General features: G+C 43.2%; 1 protein-coding gene across 1 annotated transcript; it reads left to right on the top strand.

The window, feature by feature from the left end:
• Positions 1–366: 366 nt before the first annotated feature.
• Positions 367–14,748, top strand: ZSCAN31 (zinc finger and SCAN domain containing 31). The gene is given in 5 exon segments (XM_014481302.2): positions 367–563; positions 6,100–6,544; positions 6,546–6,570; positions 7,371–7,521; positions 8,041–14,748. Coding segments are annotated over 4 exon segments (1,305 nt in total). The 5' UTR covers positions 367–563; positions 6,100–6,191; the 3' UTR covers positions 8,817–14,748.
• The last annotated feature ends 464 nt before the right edge of the window (positions 14,749–15,212 follow it).

Raw genomic sequence — 15,212 nt, 5'->3', positions numbered from 1 at the left:
ATGGATGGTAACAACCAGAACTGGAGGAACAATGAAGTCCCTTCCGGCCCTAACATTTTGCGTTGCTACGACCATTGACTTCTAGATGCCCGGAACCACTCAGCACAGAAATCTCGGGGGGCGGGGGTTTCCCCTCCTAGGGCTGTATTTCTGGCTCCGAGCTTTGTGATGAAGTAGTCACCAAGTGCATTAACCTCCGGAGCTCCTAGAGAGTACAACAATGCTCCTAGCAGGGAAAGGGCTGCTTGGCGACGGAGCTTGGGATGATGACGTACTTCCGGCCTTTGTAGGTTTTCTGAGTGATGCTGCCTGCGCAGCGGACCTGGAGCTCCCACGATCCCGAAGGTGAGCCTCAGGCACTTTGTTCCGACTCCCCCGCCCCAGGAAGATTAAGATCGGTGCCTTGGAGTAGGTGAGGAGGGGACGTCTGCGCGGGCGTGGCCCCCGCCAGCCTCTCGTGGTCACCTGGACACACGCCTAGGGTAGGAGGTCCCGCCCCTGCCCCCGCTGGGGTCGTGGAGAAGACCCCCTTGTGGAGGCGGAGCTTTGTGACCAGACCCGAGGTGAGAAGGTGGAAGAGGGGCTTCCGGAACTTGCTTTCGCTCCTTGTCAAAAGCCCAACTTCCTATATACCCATCGCTTTTATTTAACAAGTGTTAACATTAAGCAGTATCGCATCTATTTTTTCTTTAAATATTTCAAAATAAATAAAAGCATCGTGACTTGTCACCCTTAAATAGTTTCGTATGTGCATCTCTGAAACTTAAGGATATTTTACATACACAAATCGTAACCCCGATATCAACACACCCAACTAAAGGTAAGCGCATTCCCTAATATTACCTGACACCTACTACATATTCGAATTTACCCTCGTTGTCCTACAAGTGTTTTCTGCAATTGGTTTACACCAACTAGGGTCCAATTAAAGACCATTCGTTGCATGTAGTTAAGTCTCTTAATTTAAAACAGTCCTATGCTTCCCTTGGGCTTCCTTGATGGCTCAGTGGTAAAGAAACTGCCTGCCAATATAGGAGATGTGGGTTCCACTTCTGGGTCGAAAAGGAAATGGCGACCCACTCCAGTAGTCTTGCCTGGGAAATAAATCCCATAGACAGAGGAGCCTGGCAGGCTGTGGCCCATGGGGGTCTCAAAAGTCTTGGTCACGACTTAGCGACTAAACAATAACAATAATCCTTCCCCTCCTTTCTCCCCACCCTATTGCCTGGTTGAAGGATATTCTAGTCCTTTCCTAGAGTATCTCCATTTCCGAATGTGCCAGTTTCCTCATAGTATTTAAGTTATTCCTTTTTTCTTTGCCATTGTGATCAGTTTTCCTTTGGAATTTATTTTACAGCGCAGGTGGTTTATTATTTTCATTGTCTCTTCGTAATTGCTAATATGCTGAAGCTAATAAAAAAAGCTCAGGAATTCCCTGGTGGTCCAGCAGTTTGGACCTGGCGCTTGGAGTGCACAGGGCAGGTTAGAACCCAGGTGAAGGAACTAAGATCCCTGGGTGGCACAAGTGTGGTGTCAGAAAAAAAGAGAAACGCTCTTTTACACTCTTTCTGGCACCTCGTGGTTTTTTAGTTCAATTAAGGAAGGTGAGGACACTTCAGATTCTGTAATTGTATCACTCTTTTATCATATACTTGCTGCCTGACACATATAGGCACTTAGTGAATATTTTTGAAGTGAGTCCCCTTTGTGAATATCATGTAATACACAGAAACTGAATCCTGAATTTAGGATGAATTGCCCTACTTCCTTGTACACATCTTCAAGATTATGGCTTTCACTGTATTATAATTTTATCCCCATGAGTTATAAACTCCTGTGTATACCCAGCTCTCAGCGCAGCTCGTAAATATCTGCCCAAAGATTGAAGCTCTTTTTTCAAACAAAAGCTAAGCTCTTTTGCCTTTCAGTTATGTTTTTTCAAAGTTAATTTGATGAATATATTGACATTATACCTAAGTGGCTGTCTTTTGGATCCAGTGCACTAGCCTCCACCTCCACTCTTTGGATGCTTGCCTTCTTCCACTCTTGCCTCCATCTTCATTCCCTCAGCTCGCTTACTATCCAGTAGCAGAGCTTCTTAAAACATAAACCCGGCCTTGTCACTTACCCTCCTATACGCCTTCAGTGGCTTTCCTGTGCATTGAGAATCAAAAACAAACTTCTATGTCCTGTCGGGGGTTTTGAACCATTCTCTCCCTACAACCCACCTCTACTCTGCAGAGCTCAGTCCTTACTGTTCTTAGGGCTCATGAGCTACCTCACCTCTCATCATCTTATCTTAATAGGTCCTACATTTATTTGATAACTTGATGCTGGTTGGTTTTCCTCACAGTACTTATCACAACTGCTCATTATTTTATCTGCCTCCTTTTGTTGTTGTTGCTGTTAATTAATTTTTTTTAATCTTCCCCATTAGAGTGAAAGTTCCAGCAGCACAGGGACTCCTTCTCCCTGGAACAGAGCCATGAAGCAGGACAGCAGAAGGAATCAAATAGGAAAACTTTGAGTAGTTAATGTAAATGGCACCAAATTTATTGACTGTGTTTTGAAAATACAAGAGTCTTAAACCAGTTACAGAATTCAGTTTCTTTCAGTTGTAGAACTGAAGTCCATGAAAGGACTAAGGTCTCCCTTTCCTTGCTGGCTGCCCCTGGGGACAGGTCTCAGCTTCTGGAGGCTGCCTGCATTCCTTTACAGGTGGCTCCCTCCATCAGCAAGTCAGTGGTTGTGGATCTAATCCTTCTCATGCTTCAACTCTCTGACTTCCTCTTCTGCTAAAAAAAAATTGCTGTTAAAGGAGTTATGTAGTGGGTTAGGCCCACCTAGAGACCTCCTAAGGTCAACTGATTGCTAACTTAATTACATCTTAATAATACCTTTTTTTCATGTAAACTAACAATCTTAAGGGACATGATAACATGATGGATATCATAGGGCAATCTTAGAATTCTGCCTAACACAGTTCCACTCTTTATTTATTCTGCAAGTTGAGGGTTGAGGGACAGTTGGGTTATTTCTAGTTTGGAACTATTTTGAATAAAACTACTCTGAACATTCCTGTATTTTTAGCTTTTAATGGGCATAAGCACTTGTTTCTTTGGGGGTATAAATCCAACAGTGGAATTACTGGGTCAGGGGGTACACAGACACCGATCTTGTCAAAAAATGTTGAGACCATCACTCAGTATCTGAAATGAAAAGACAGCTGAAGAGATCCTCTCACTAGGACCTAGGTACAGTCCTCACTAGGTACAGAAGAGGTTGCTGCTCTTACATAAGGGTTTTGAGAAACATGGGGTTCAGTGGGCTGACATCTGTGGAGGCATGGTTTCATGGGGCAAACTGTTGTTCATTAGTTGGCACTCAGAGCTGTTTATTTTAACAAGTCATTCCCGACTAACTGATTTTTGAAAGCTATGGGTTGTCACTAATTGATGGACTTACAAAAATGTGTTCTCTGAAATGAGTTGTTAATTGAATAGATCAGTTCTGGGCTACTTATACCACAGCTGCAGAACATTTTTATTCTCAAGCTTTAAGAGATAGTTCTAAATAATTTTCCAAAGTGGTTGTACCCATTAAAGTATCATACCAATGTATGAGAGTTCCAGTTGCTCCAATTCCTTGTTGATTTACCCTTAAATTATAAGATGTGTATTTACTTTTAGAATTTTTAAAATGAAGTCTATTTTTCAGTATTTCTATTCTCCTGACACCAAAGGCATTAATACACTCCTTTTACTGAACTGACCATCTACCACATCTTGTTATTATAAAGAATTTTAGTTTTATATTCCTCCCCTTTTGTGTAGTAAAACATTCTCATGTAAAAAATGTAATAAGGGCTATCCATTGAAAAATTCCACATCATACCTGCTCCCAACCACTTATTTCCCATTCCCAGGGACAAGTAATGTTGCTCAGGTATCCAAATATATATATGTATATTTTTTTCCTTCCCCTTTCCCTTTTGTTAATATTTTTCACAGTGGCTCTCTACTCTGCTTTTTTCACTAAATGGATCTTGCCCATCCTTTCATATCTGTATATAAAGAGCTTACTCATTTTAAAAAACTGCATAGCAGTAGTTATGAATTACTATAATTTATTTACCTAGTCCCATCTTGGTGGCCATTTGGGTTGTTTCCAACCTTTGTCTCACAAACAATGCTTTTATGTACATCATTTTACATGTGAGTGAGTAAATTACAAGAGATTTCCTCCCATAATCATTTAAATTATCACCATATTTTGTTAGTTCTTGAGCTTATGTTGTTTCCTCTATTTCATACCTTCTTTCTGAGTTCACCTTTCTTTGCTGAACTCTATATCCTTTACTTTCGTAGGAAGTGTTTGTGGGTTGTAAATGACTTCATTTTGCTCTATTTACTTATATTTAGCTTGGGGTAAATTCTGTGTTAACAGTCATTTCTCCACTCCGATTGCCTTCTAGACTCTGTTAGTGAGCACTTTGCTGTGTTTCCTTCATAGGTAATCTCTTTTCCTCTGGTAGCTATTAAGATTGTCTCTTTATTCTTTTCCTCTGGTAGCTATTAAGATTGTCTCTTTATCCACAATAGACTTCACTTTCACTCTATTATGTCTAGGTGTGCACTCTTGATCTGAGAGGTCAGGCCTTCATTTCTGGAAAATTCTTAATTTTTTCTCATCAACTATTATTTCTTAGTCATTCACTACATTCTTTTCTTCTGAAGTTCCTATATATTAATGTTGTAGTATCTTAATATTTTATATTATAATATGTATATATATATAATATATATGAAAGAGCAGTTAACATTAACTGCTCTTTCATATTTTTTAATACCCTGTTGCATTCAGAGTAAAGTCTCAGTATTCTCATAATCACTGTTACTCTTCAGCTGTGTCCATTCTGTTGTTGATCCTCTGATGCATGTTAAATGGGTTAGGGTTAGAGTCTGTTGTTTGCTTGGCCTGTGATGTTGAATCTCCTGCCAGCGCCCTTTCTCTGCCTGCCTCATTTCTGTTAGTTATTTCAGGCCCAATTCAAATGTACTTGCTCCTAAGCCACACTGTTTCACTGCTTCACGCTTTGTCAGAATTATGTTTTTCCTACTCTTTGCTCTATAGACATTTGGTTAAAGCCTCTTGTTTCTTTTCTTTTTTAAATTTAATTAACTTGGCGGCCTTGGGTCTTAGTTTCGGCACTTGGGGTCTTTTCTTTTGTTGCAGTATGCAGACTTCTAATTGTGGCGCGTGGGCTCAGTTGCTCTGCAGCATGCAGGATCTTAGTTCCCTGACCAGGGATTGAACCCACATCCCCTGCACTGCAAGGCAGATTCTTAACCCTTGGACCACCAGGGAAGTCCCTTTGTTTATTTTTTTGGAATAAGTACTTTATTTCAAATGACTCAAGAATCAGAAAAAATATAGAGGGTATTATGTGAAAAGTAACATGTCCTTCCTCTCTTATCCTAGTTCCCTTCCCAGAGGCCATCCTTCTGTAATAGTTTTTCATTGCCATAATAATGTGGTGTAACAAACAGTTACAAGTCTTTGGCAGGATAACAACAATAAACATTTATTTAGTACATGAGTCTGTGGCATTTGGTGATCTAGGCAGCACTTACTTGTACATCTGCAGTCAGCTGTGAGCTCGGCAGATCTCAGCTGGAGTCACTCACATGTTGGGGCAGGGCGGAAGGAGGGGAGGTTATCTGGCTGTTAGGTGACCTAGGATGGTTTCATCTGCTCCATCTGAAAGCCAGTATATCCTCTTAGCAGTTAAAGAAGGCACGGGCATGCAAGAGCAATCACACTAGCTTCTGTCCCACTTGTTAGTATTACACTGGCCAAGTCAGGTCATGTGTTGAACCCAGAATCACAGCAGGAGCACAAAACAAAGTCCATGTCTACAGGGAAGCGTGAAGAAATGGGGTCAGTAATGTTTTCTGCCATATGCCTTTTTTTAAATTTCAGTTTCTAAACATACATATGTATACCTTTTATAAACATGAATGATAGCATGATATTATTATTCTTACACTGTTTTTTTCCCCATTACTTATTTCATTAAGACATAATTTTTCTCATCAGGTGTATCCTCCTAAATAAGATTAAATCAGAGGATTTAAATCAGTTACACCTCCACCCCAGGCTGGATTGAGCCCTTCTAAATTAATCCCAGGATGGCTTCAGCAGGGGAACAGGATGGACTTAAGATTGTGAAGGTGGAGGAAGACCCTATCTGGGACCAAGAACCCTACCTTCGAGAGAACAACTTTTCTGGCCAGGAAGCCTCCCGCCAACTTTTTAGACACTTTTGTTACCAAGAAACTCCTGGTCCCCGAGAAGCACTGAGCCGGCTTCGGGAACTCTGTCATCAGTGGCTGAGGCCAGACACACATACCAAGGAGCAAATCTTGGAGCTCCTGGTGCTCGAGCAGTTCCTGACCATCCTGCCTGAGGAGCTCCAGGCCTGGGTATGTGAGCACCATCCCGAGAGTGGGGAGGAGGCAGTGGCTGCAGTTGAAGACCTGGAGAGAGCTCAGTGAACCAGAGAACCAGGTGAGAGGAGGAAGATGGCCTTCTGGACATAGAATATGAAATGAAGGGTGAAGTTTGGTGACCCAGGTTGGTTGGTTGTAGCCACATGTATTAGTTCTCTGTTGCTGGGTAACAAGTAATCCCCTAAGCTTTAATGGCTTAAAAAAAAACAAATATTACCTCCCAGTTTCTGAGTCAGGTTTTGGGAGCCACTTAGGAGGATCTCTCATGAGGTTGCAGTAAAGATGTCAACCAAGATTATAGTCCCCTGAAAACCTACTGCAGCTGGTGGATCCACTTTCAAGATGGCTCACTCCCATAGTTGTTGGTAGGCGGCCTTGGTTCCTCACTGGTTGGTGGAGGGGTCTTTACTGGGTTTCTCCTTAGGGCTCATTGAGTGTCCTCACAACATGTCAGTTGGCTTCCCTGAGAGAGAGACAGAAATAGAGGAAGAGAGGATAAGGGTGAATCCTCACGTTTTTATGACTTAGTCTCAGAAGTTATATACAATGACTTCTGCCATACATTCTATTCAGTAGAAATGAGCCATTTTAAGTACAGCTCTCACTCAAGGGGAGAGAAATCAGGCTCCACCTTTTAGTGGAAATAATGTTGAAGAGCTTATTTTAAACCATCACACCTCATTGGGCCACTCTTGTTCTCCCCCTTCTGCTTTTGGGTGTGGAATTAAACTCTGGGCTTTCCACTGTGCAATTGCATAAAATGTCTCATACAGTTCCATATGATCTCTCTCATTGAGTGTGAGTCTAGGTTCCAGTAGTCCTCCTCTTATGAACCCAAATATACCTACCTGCCTTTAGGCCCCAGATTGTGAACATGGACTTGCTGAAATGCTCTCAGGGGATGCAGTGCATTTGAAGGCCAAGGAGGAATCAACAGCTTTCCAGCTTCAGTCCATGGTGATGCAGCTCAAATGTGAATCTTTTGGGGTCCACAAATTTGGAGAACAAGGTAAGGACGTTTTCAGGTCCATTCAGAGGATCTCTGGTGGTCCAATATAGGGTAATAGTTGAGACTGTGGACTCTGGGGCCAAATTATCTCAGTTGGAATTTAAGCACTGCTACTTAGAAGCTATGTGACATTGAACAAGTCAAGTAACTTTCCTGTGCCTTCAGTTTATGCATCTGTAAAATGGAAATAAGAGTACAGAGTCAGAGTCATTTGAAGATATTAATATATATAAAGCATTTAGAGCAGCACCTGCTTTGTAGTAAGCCCTTCACAGTCCCTGCTTGCGTACATCTTCTCTGGAAGCCTCACCTTGTCTGGGTGACCTCCAGCCATTTCAGCAGGTGCTGGTTACCCCTTACTTTGTCTCCATATCTCAATTTAGGTTGTTACATTATACTGCCAGTTTTAGGATCCAAAACTGGATCCTAAATATTTGACATGAATCTTCCTCTTTCCCATCCTATGGTTATACTCTTTCATAAAGGAAAAAAATGACATTTATTTATTTATTATTCTAGATGGTGAAACTGTACTTAAAAACCAGGACTTGACATCAAAACAGGAAGTCTTAAAAGAAATGGGACATTTTGAGAATAGCAGACCCCAAAGAGATATTCCTTTAGATTCAAAATATAGAGAAATGTGTAAACATGAGAGCAGGGAAGAAAAACAGAGCGGACAGCCCACTGGAGAGAGATGTCACAAGTGCAACGAGTGTGGGAAAAGCTTTACTCAGAGTTCAGTTCTCATTCAGCACCAGAGAATCCACACTGGGGAGAAGCCATATGAATGTGAAGAATGCGGAAAGACCTTCAGCCAGAGGTCAGGCCTGATTGAACATCAGCGGAGCCACACTGGAGAGAAACCCTATCAATGTAAGGACTGTGGGAAAGCTTTCAGTGCCAGCAATAGCCTCATTAGACACAGAAGGATCCACACAGGGGAAAAACCATATGAATGTGAAGAGTGTGGGAAAACCTTTCGCCTGAGCTCGTACCTTGTTCAGCATCAGAGGATACATACTGGAGAGAAGCGTTATCACTGTAATGAATGTGGGAAAGCCTTCAGTCAGAATGCAGGGCTTTTCCAGCATCTCCGAATCCACACTGGTGAGAAACCCTATCAGTGCGGTCAGTGCAGTAAAAGCTTTAGTAGGCGAACGCTCCTTATAAAACATCAGAGAAGCCACACTGGAGAGAGACCGTATGAGTGTGATGAGTGTGGGAAAGCTTTCAGTCATCACTGCAACCTCATTAGGCATTTTAGAATCCATACTGTTGTCAAACTGGACTAAACTAACCCTATGGACCACCAGGGCCCTTCAGTGAGGTGATCCTTGGGAAAGTAAGATATTCAAATGGCTTATTTTACTCTTATGAAATTTATTTTGCTTTGGAATGCATGGCTTTTTTTTGCAGACCATGTGCTGCTGTCTCCTGAGTGGATGACTGTGGGTGTGAGCATGTGGGCACTTGCTGGGCAGCTTCCTTCTTCCCTATCCCTTGGTTCATTTCTAACAATTTCCCTTAAAGCAACCAAATCTTACCAGGCTTTATTCCTGGTCAGGGAACTGGATCCCATGTGCCATGTGATGAGGCCAATAATAATAAACCCTTTGCAATGTGCCTGTTTTATTCATAGCCTTTTCTGTCACAGGCTTTAGAAGTTTAGCCATGTGGAAGGCCACTGTAAGCAGCATGATTGACATTATAAAGAAACGGAGCCTCTGACCTCAGGCAGCTTACGCTTACCTGGGGAGACCAGCAGGTCCAAGCCATTTACTGTCAGGGTTAAACACACAAGTCTGGCACCACACTGTCCAGGTTCAGTACCTGCCTCTCCATCTGTGAGCTCTGTGACCTTGGGCAGTTTAATTAAATGTCCCTATGCTACAGTCTCCCTATCTATAAATTTAATAGGGGGTAAGAGTACCTTTCTCATAGGATACATGAGATTAATACAGATTTGTAAAGCACTGAAAATATAACTCAATAAATGTACACTGTGATTTACCTAAGAAATAATACCATCTAATGAATGTAGGTGGAATTTTAAGTATCCTGTTTGAACTAAATGGAATGTTAAATGCCTCTGCTGACAATCTCATTATACTTTTCTCCACCGTCAAAATGTTAATCAGAATTTCAAAAGAAAGGAACTATAAGTTCAACTTAAAAATATACCATGCTAAGTATGTCTTCAAAGTTTGTTTTAAAAAAGTTAAGCCTATATATGTGTGTATATATATATATTTGGTTTTCCTTATAGCTTGGGGACCATAACAACAACAAAAACTAAAATTCCTTGACTGTTTCATTTGGAAACAGAACATTAGCTAAATGCAGACTATTTAAAATAGTGCTTTTTTTTTTTTTTTTAGCCTTACTTCAGGGCATGCAGGATCTTAATTCCCTGACCAGGGATGGAACTTCATGCCCCCTACAGTAGAAGCACAGAGGCTTAAACACTGGACCACCAGGGAAGTCCCCAGAACAGTGCTTATTGAATTTTAGAGTATCTACAAATCATCTGGAATCTTGTTAAAATAGATTCTAATTCAAAAGGTAATGGTGGAGCCCAGGAATCTGCATTTTCAACAAACTCCCAGTGATGCTGATGCTGCTGGTTCATGGAGCACATTTGAATATCAGGACCCCAGACAGTCCTGATGGTCCTTCTACAGCTAGAGGTGTCAGGCAAATCCATTTCCTTCTCATCCTCCCATTGCAACCCCTATGTCTGCATGCTCCCCACTGCCAGCCCCACCCTCAGAGGAGTGAGATGCCGTGAAGTGCAATGGGCAGGTGGCTGAGGTGGTTGGGAAACCAGGTGGCATTCTCTGCTCTGCACAGGCAGATTCATCACTTGGGAAGTCTAAGTGTTCCTGTAAATGTTTGCTTTAGGAAAAAGCCGCTGCTCCAGAGCTTCCACGATGCCTCCTCTCTCCCCTTCACATGAACTCCCAGGGTGAGGGGAAAGGAACTGTCCATGTTTTACAGGCACAGTGCGGATCTGCAGTCCTCCTGCCCCTGCCCCTGCAGCATCTCTGGACACAAGGACAAGGACTCAGTGGCCTGTCCTTAGCTAGGGTGCTACTACAGACCACACTCACCCTCAACACAGACCTTCAGTTTGGTCCCTCTGAGATTCCAGCCCCAGGGCTCAGCCCTTTCCTATCTCACCTTTCCAGAAAGGCAAAGAAAAGCTCACAAAGGAGAAAGCAGCCATAAAAGAGAGGCCCAAGGCATAAAGGAGAATAGCACAGGGGAGGAGAGGAGAGATGGGAGGAAAGGGCCTGAAAGGGCAGGCCTGCGACCTAAGGAAACCAAAGGGAGAATTGGGGATGTTGCTTTTTGTTTTGTTTTGTTTTTTTCAGTGTTTCTCTTTCATCAGTCTAGTCCAAAGTGTTCTAGTCGTTGATAACACACTCTGGCATTCAGCCTTAAGACAGTGACATGAAGGATTTTCAGTGCCTGTGAGCATAGGAGCATCTAGAAAAGAAGGGAAGTTCAGGCAGTAAGCAGAGCACTCAGCCAGTCAGCAGCATCTGCTGAGCACCACTTTGGGCCAGTGGGCACTGTTGCAGGGACTTGGGACACATCAGGGAACCCTGCTTGAGAAAAACAACAAACAGTAAGTATAATAAATGAGGTTTCCCAGGTGGCGCAGTGGTAAAGGATACATCTGCCAGTGCAGGAGACAGAAGAGACACCAGTTCAATCCCTGGGTCCAGAAGTTCCCCTGGAGAAGGAGATGGCAACCCACTCCAGTATTCTTACCTGGAAAATTCCATGGACAGAAGAGCCTGGTGGGCAACAGTCTATGAGGTCACAAAGAGTCGGACACGACTAATGACTAAGCACAGCACATAATAAATAAATGACAGTGTAATAAAGGGTTTTGGAAACAGAAGACAATGGAGCAGGATAAAGGAGTGGGGTTTCATTATCTCAGGTGGTCAGGGAAGGCTTCACTGAGAAGGAGGCATTTGCGCTAAGATTTGGAGCAGGTGAGGGAGTTGGTGCTGCGTGGGAGGGTGACTCAGGAAGGGGTTGGGCTGGTGCAGAAGCCTTATGGTGTAGACTAAAAAGCTTTCCCCTGGGGTTTCACAGGTGCTCCTCACCATCCCCCTAGAAGAAGAAGACATGCTATTTACCATTTACATTCACTGTTTAGTGAGCTTGGTGACATAAAGTGATTGTCACCTCCCAAGCAGGCGAAGTTGAGCAAAGTATTTGGGACTGACTGACTGTTTAGTGCTCTTTCCTACTGCTGCTGCTGCTAAGTCGCCTCAGTCATGTCTGACTCTGCGATCCCATATATGGCAGCCCGCCAGGCTCCCCCGGCCCTGGGATTCTCCAGGCAAGAACACTGGAGTGGGTTGCCATTTCCTTCTCCAATGCATGAAAGTGAAAAATGAAAATGAAGTCGCTCAGTTGTGTCCGACTCTTTGCGACCCCATGGATGGCAGCCTACCAGGCTCCTCCATCCATGGGGTTTTTGCATCCAGAAACTTTGTCCTCCCCCAATCCCCCACAGCTGGGAAAGATTGAGGGCAGGAGAAGAGGGAGACAGGATGAGATGGTTGGATGGCATCACTAACTCAATGGACATGAGTTTAAGCAAACTCAGGGAGATAGTGAAAGACAGGGAAGCCTGGCATGCTGCAGTTCATGGGGTCAAAAAGAATCAGTCACAGCATAGCGACTGAACAACAACAACCCACCCCAGCCCCCAGAAAGTTGTTCTCCCTTATCCAGAAAATGTAGGTGAAACCACTTAAGCTGGTGTCAAGTATTTTGTGTGACTAGCTCTGTCTTGAAAGCAATGGGAATGGGCATGGCGCAGATACCCTGGTGGTGCACAAGAGGAAGAAATGGATGGATTCCTGGAGGTCAGGAGATGCTAATGGTGGGGCGGGAGACCCAGGGAGTGATTACCTTATATTATTACATACCCAGTACGTGTTTGCATTCCAGTTCTTTATGTTAATATATATGGATGGACTCCTGGAGGTCAGGTGATGTTAATGATGACGGTGATAGGACGGGAGACACAGGGAGTGAGGGCAGCCAGGTGCAGGACCTCTGCAGGCAGCCAGAGCTGGATGGGAAGAGGAGCGGGGAAAGCTGAAGGGTGGGAGAAGGAGAGACACACTTGCTTCTTGGTGTCAGGGCGCTGCTGTGCTGTGGTTGGTTCCTGTCCACTGGTGTGGCTGTAGGTGAGTTACTTCACCTCTCTCTGCCCAAGTGGAAAGACATAAAGGGCATGTCTTTAAATGTTTGCTTAAATCAGGACCCCCATGATATCTGCCAAATGTGTTTGACTGATAGGTCTTGTCTCTTTCAATTAGATTTCCCCTTCATTTCTTTTTTCCTATTGCATCTTGTTTGCTGGGGCTCCCCAGGTGGTGCAATGGTAAGCACATCTTGCTTATCCATTCATCTATTAATGTACATTCAGGTTTTCCATGTCCTGGCTATTGTAAATAGCACTGCAGTGAACGTTGGGGTGCATGTATCCTTTCAAACCATATTTTTTCTCCAGATATATGCCCAGGAGTGGGATTGAAGTATCATATGGTAGCTCTAGTTTTAGTTTCTTAAGCAATCTCCATACTGTTCTTCATAGTGGCTATACCAGTTTACATTGCCAACAACAGTGTGGAAAGGTTCCCTTTTCTCCACACCCTCTCCAGCATTTATTGTTTGTAGATTTTTTGATGATGGCCGTTCTGACTGGTGTGAGGTGATACCTCATTGTATTACCTGTGTTTCTCTAATAATTAGTGATGATGAACACTTCATGTGCCTTTTGGCCATATGTATGTCGTCTTTGGAGAAATGTCTGTCTAGATCTTCTGTCCATTTTTTGACTGGGTTGTTGTTATTGAGTTGCATGAACTGTTTGTTTATTTTGGAAATCATCCCTTATTGGTCACGTCATTTGCAACTGTTCTCTTGCAGTCTATAAATTGTGTTTTGTTTAAATCATGATTGCTCGCTTCATCAAAATCCCCAGGGGTGAGCATCAGCCACGAAACAGAAATCACAGTGTTTTTGGTCACCTAGTCACAGAAGTGACATCCCCTCAACATTACTGTATATATTGGTTGTGTGTGCTTAGTTGCTCAGCCGTGTCTGCCTCTTTGTGACCCCATAGACTGTAGCCCGCCAGGCTCCTCTGTCCTTGGGGATTCCTCCAGGCAAGAATCCTGGAGTGGGTTACCATGCCCTCCTCCAGGGGATCTTCCCAACCCAGGGATCAAACCCAAGTCTCCTGCATTGCAAGCAGATTCTTTACCGTCTGAGCCACTAGGGAAGCCCATTCTGTTGGTTAGAAGCAAGCTATTTAGAGGTTGTGGGGATTATGTAAGGTTTTGAATACTGGGAACTGTGGTCACTGGAGGACATCTTAGAGCCTGCCTACTACACTTTCCTCCCAGGTTAAGACGTCTAGTTCTCAAGGACAGTGGGATGATAAAATTAACATATCACATCATTTATGCATTTAAATTTTTGATATTTAAGTGCATCCAGATTGGCTGTGCCAATTTACATTCCATATCCCTGCCAATATTTTATTAAACTTTTAAATACTTGCCAATCTGTTAGGTGTGTAATGGTATCTTGTTTTTATTTTTAATCTCCAAATATTAATGGAATTATGCCTCCTTTTATATGTTTATTGGTCATTTGCATTTCTTCCTTTGTGAGTTTTTGATTCATATCCTTTGTCCAGCCTCCTTTTGGGCTTTTTAACTTTTTTTTCCCCCAGGCTATACCATGTGGATTGTGGAAGGTCTCTGTTCCCTGACCAGGGATCAAACCTGGACCCTGAACAGTGAGAGCATGGAGTCCTAACCCCTGGACTGCCAGGGAATTCCCTAACTTTTCCTTACTGATGTGTAGAAATTCTTTATAGTATATCTATTAACCCTATAATTAATATGTGTTAAGTAATCCATATTAATATGTGTGTACATTTGTGTATATGTATACATGTACGTGTGTGTATATATATGTGTCATTAAAAAACTGGACTACGTCTGGAGCATAAGATACTGAATGGGAGTTCTGCTGAATCCCAGACTTCAGGTGGAGTGCACCTGCCACTAAATTATGGACTATCTGGAGAAGCAAGAGAAGTCCCAGTTGTGGTCATGCCAGTTCTGGAACAAAAAAGGGCTACATGAGTCAAAGTGGAAAAAAACAGCTTCATATAGAATCAGGAATCTAGCCTGCTAGGGAAGAGTCCCTCACAGCAGGAAGTTTGCAAACAGCACTTCTGCTACCAGGATTTCCTTGGGCCTGACTCTGACCATCTCTGGGAGATATAGGGGTAACAGAGACCCAACCTTCTCTCTCCCAGGAGCAATGACTTCACCAAGATATAAGTTTAGGTCCTCACGTGTAAACTTTGGAGGAAGGTGATTGCCAGGGTTCTGTTCCAGCACTTAGGGAACTAGGTTCCTTCTAGCTTATTTCTCCATCACTTCCTGAGCAGGGACTGGTGTGTATAGCTAGCCTGGGCCAGTTCTGCCTTAGTCTTAGGACTAGAGTCCCTCACCATATCCCTTGGATCACTGATTGTTCTTAACTGTGGAGCCACTTTGAGGGTCATGAAAGAGTGTAGGCCAGGCTCAGAGAGGGTAATCTGCCCAAAGCAAAGACTTTCCAGTGCCACATTT

The sequence above is a fragment of the Bos mutus genome, chromosome 23 (genome assembly GCF_027580195.1).
Source record: "Bos mutus isolate GX-2022 chromosome 23, NWIPB_WYAK_1.1, whole genome shotgun sequence".
NCBI classification, from domain to species: Eukaryota; Metazoa; Chordata; class Mammalia; order Artiodactyla; family Bovidae; genus Bos; species Bos mutus.
The sequence above is the reverse complement of the archived record's forward strand: the minus strand, read 5'-3'. Positions and strand labels throughout refer to the sequence as shown.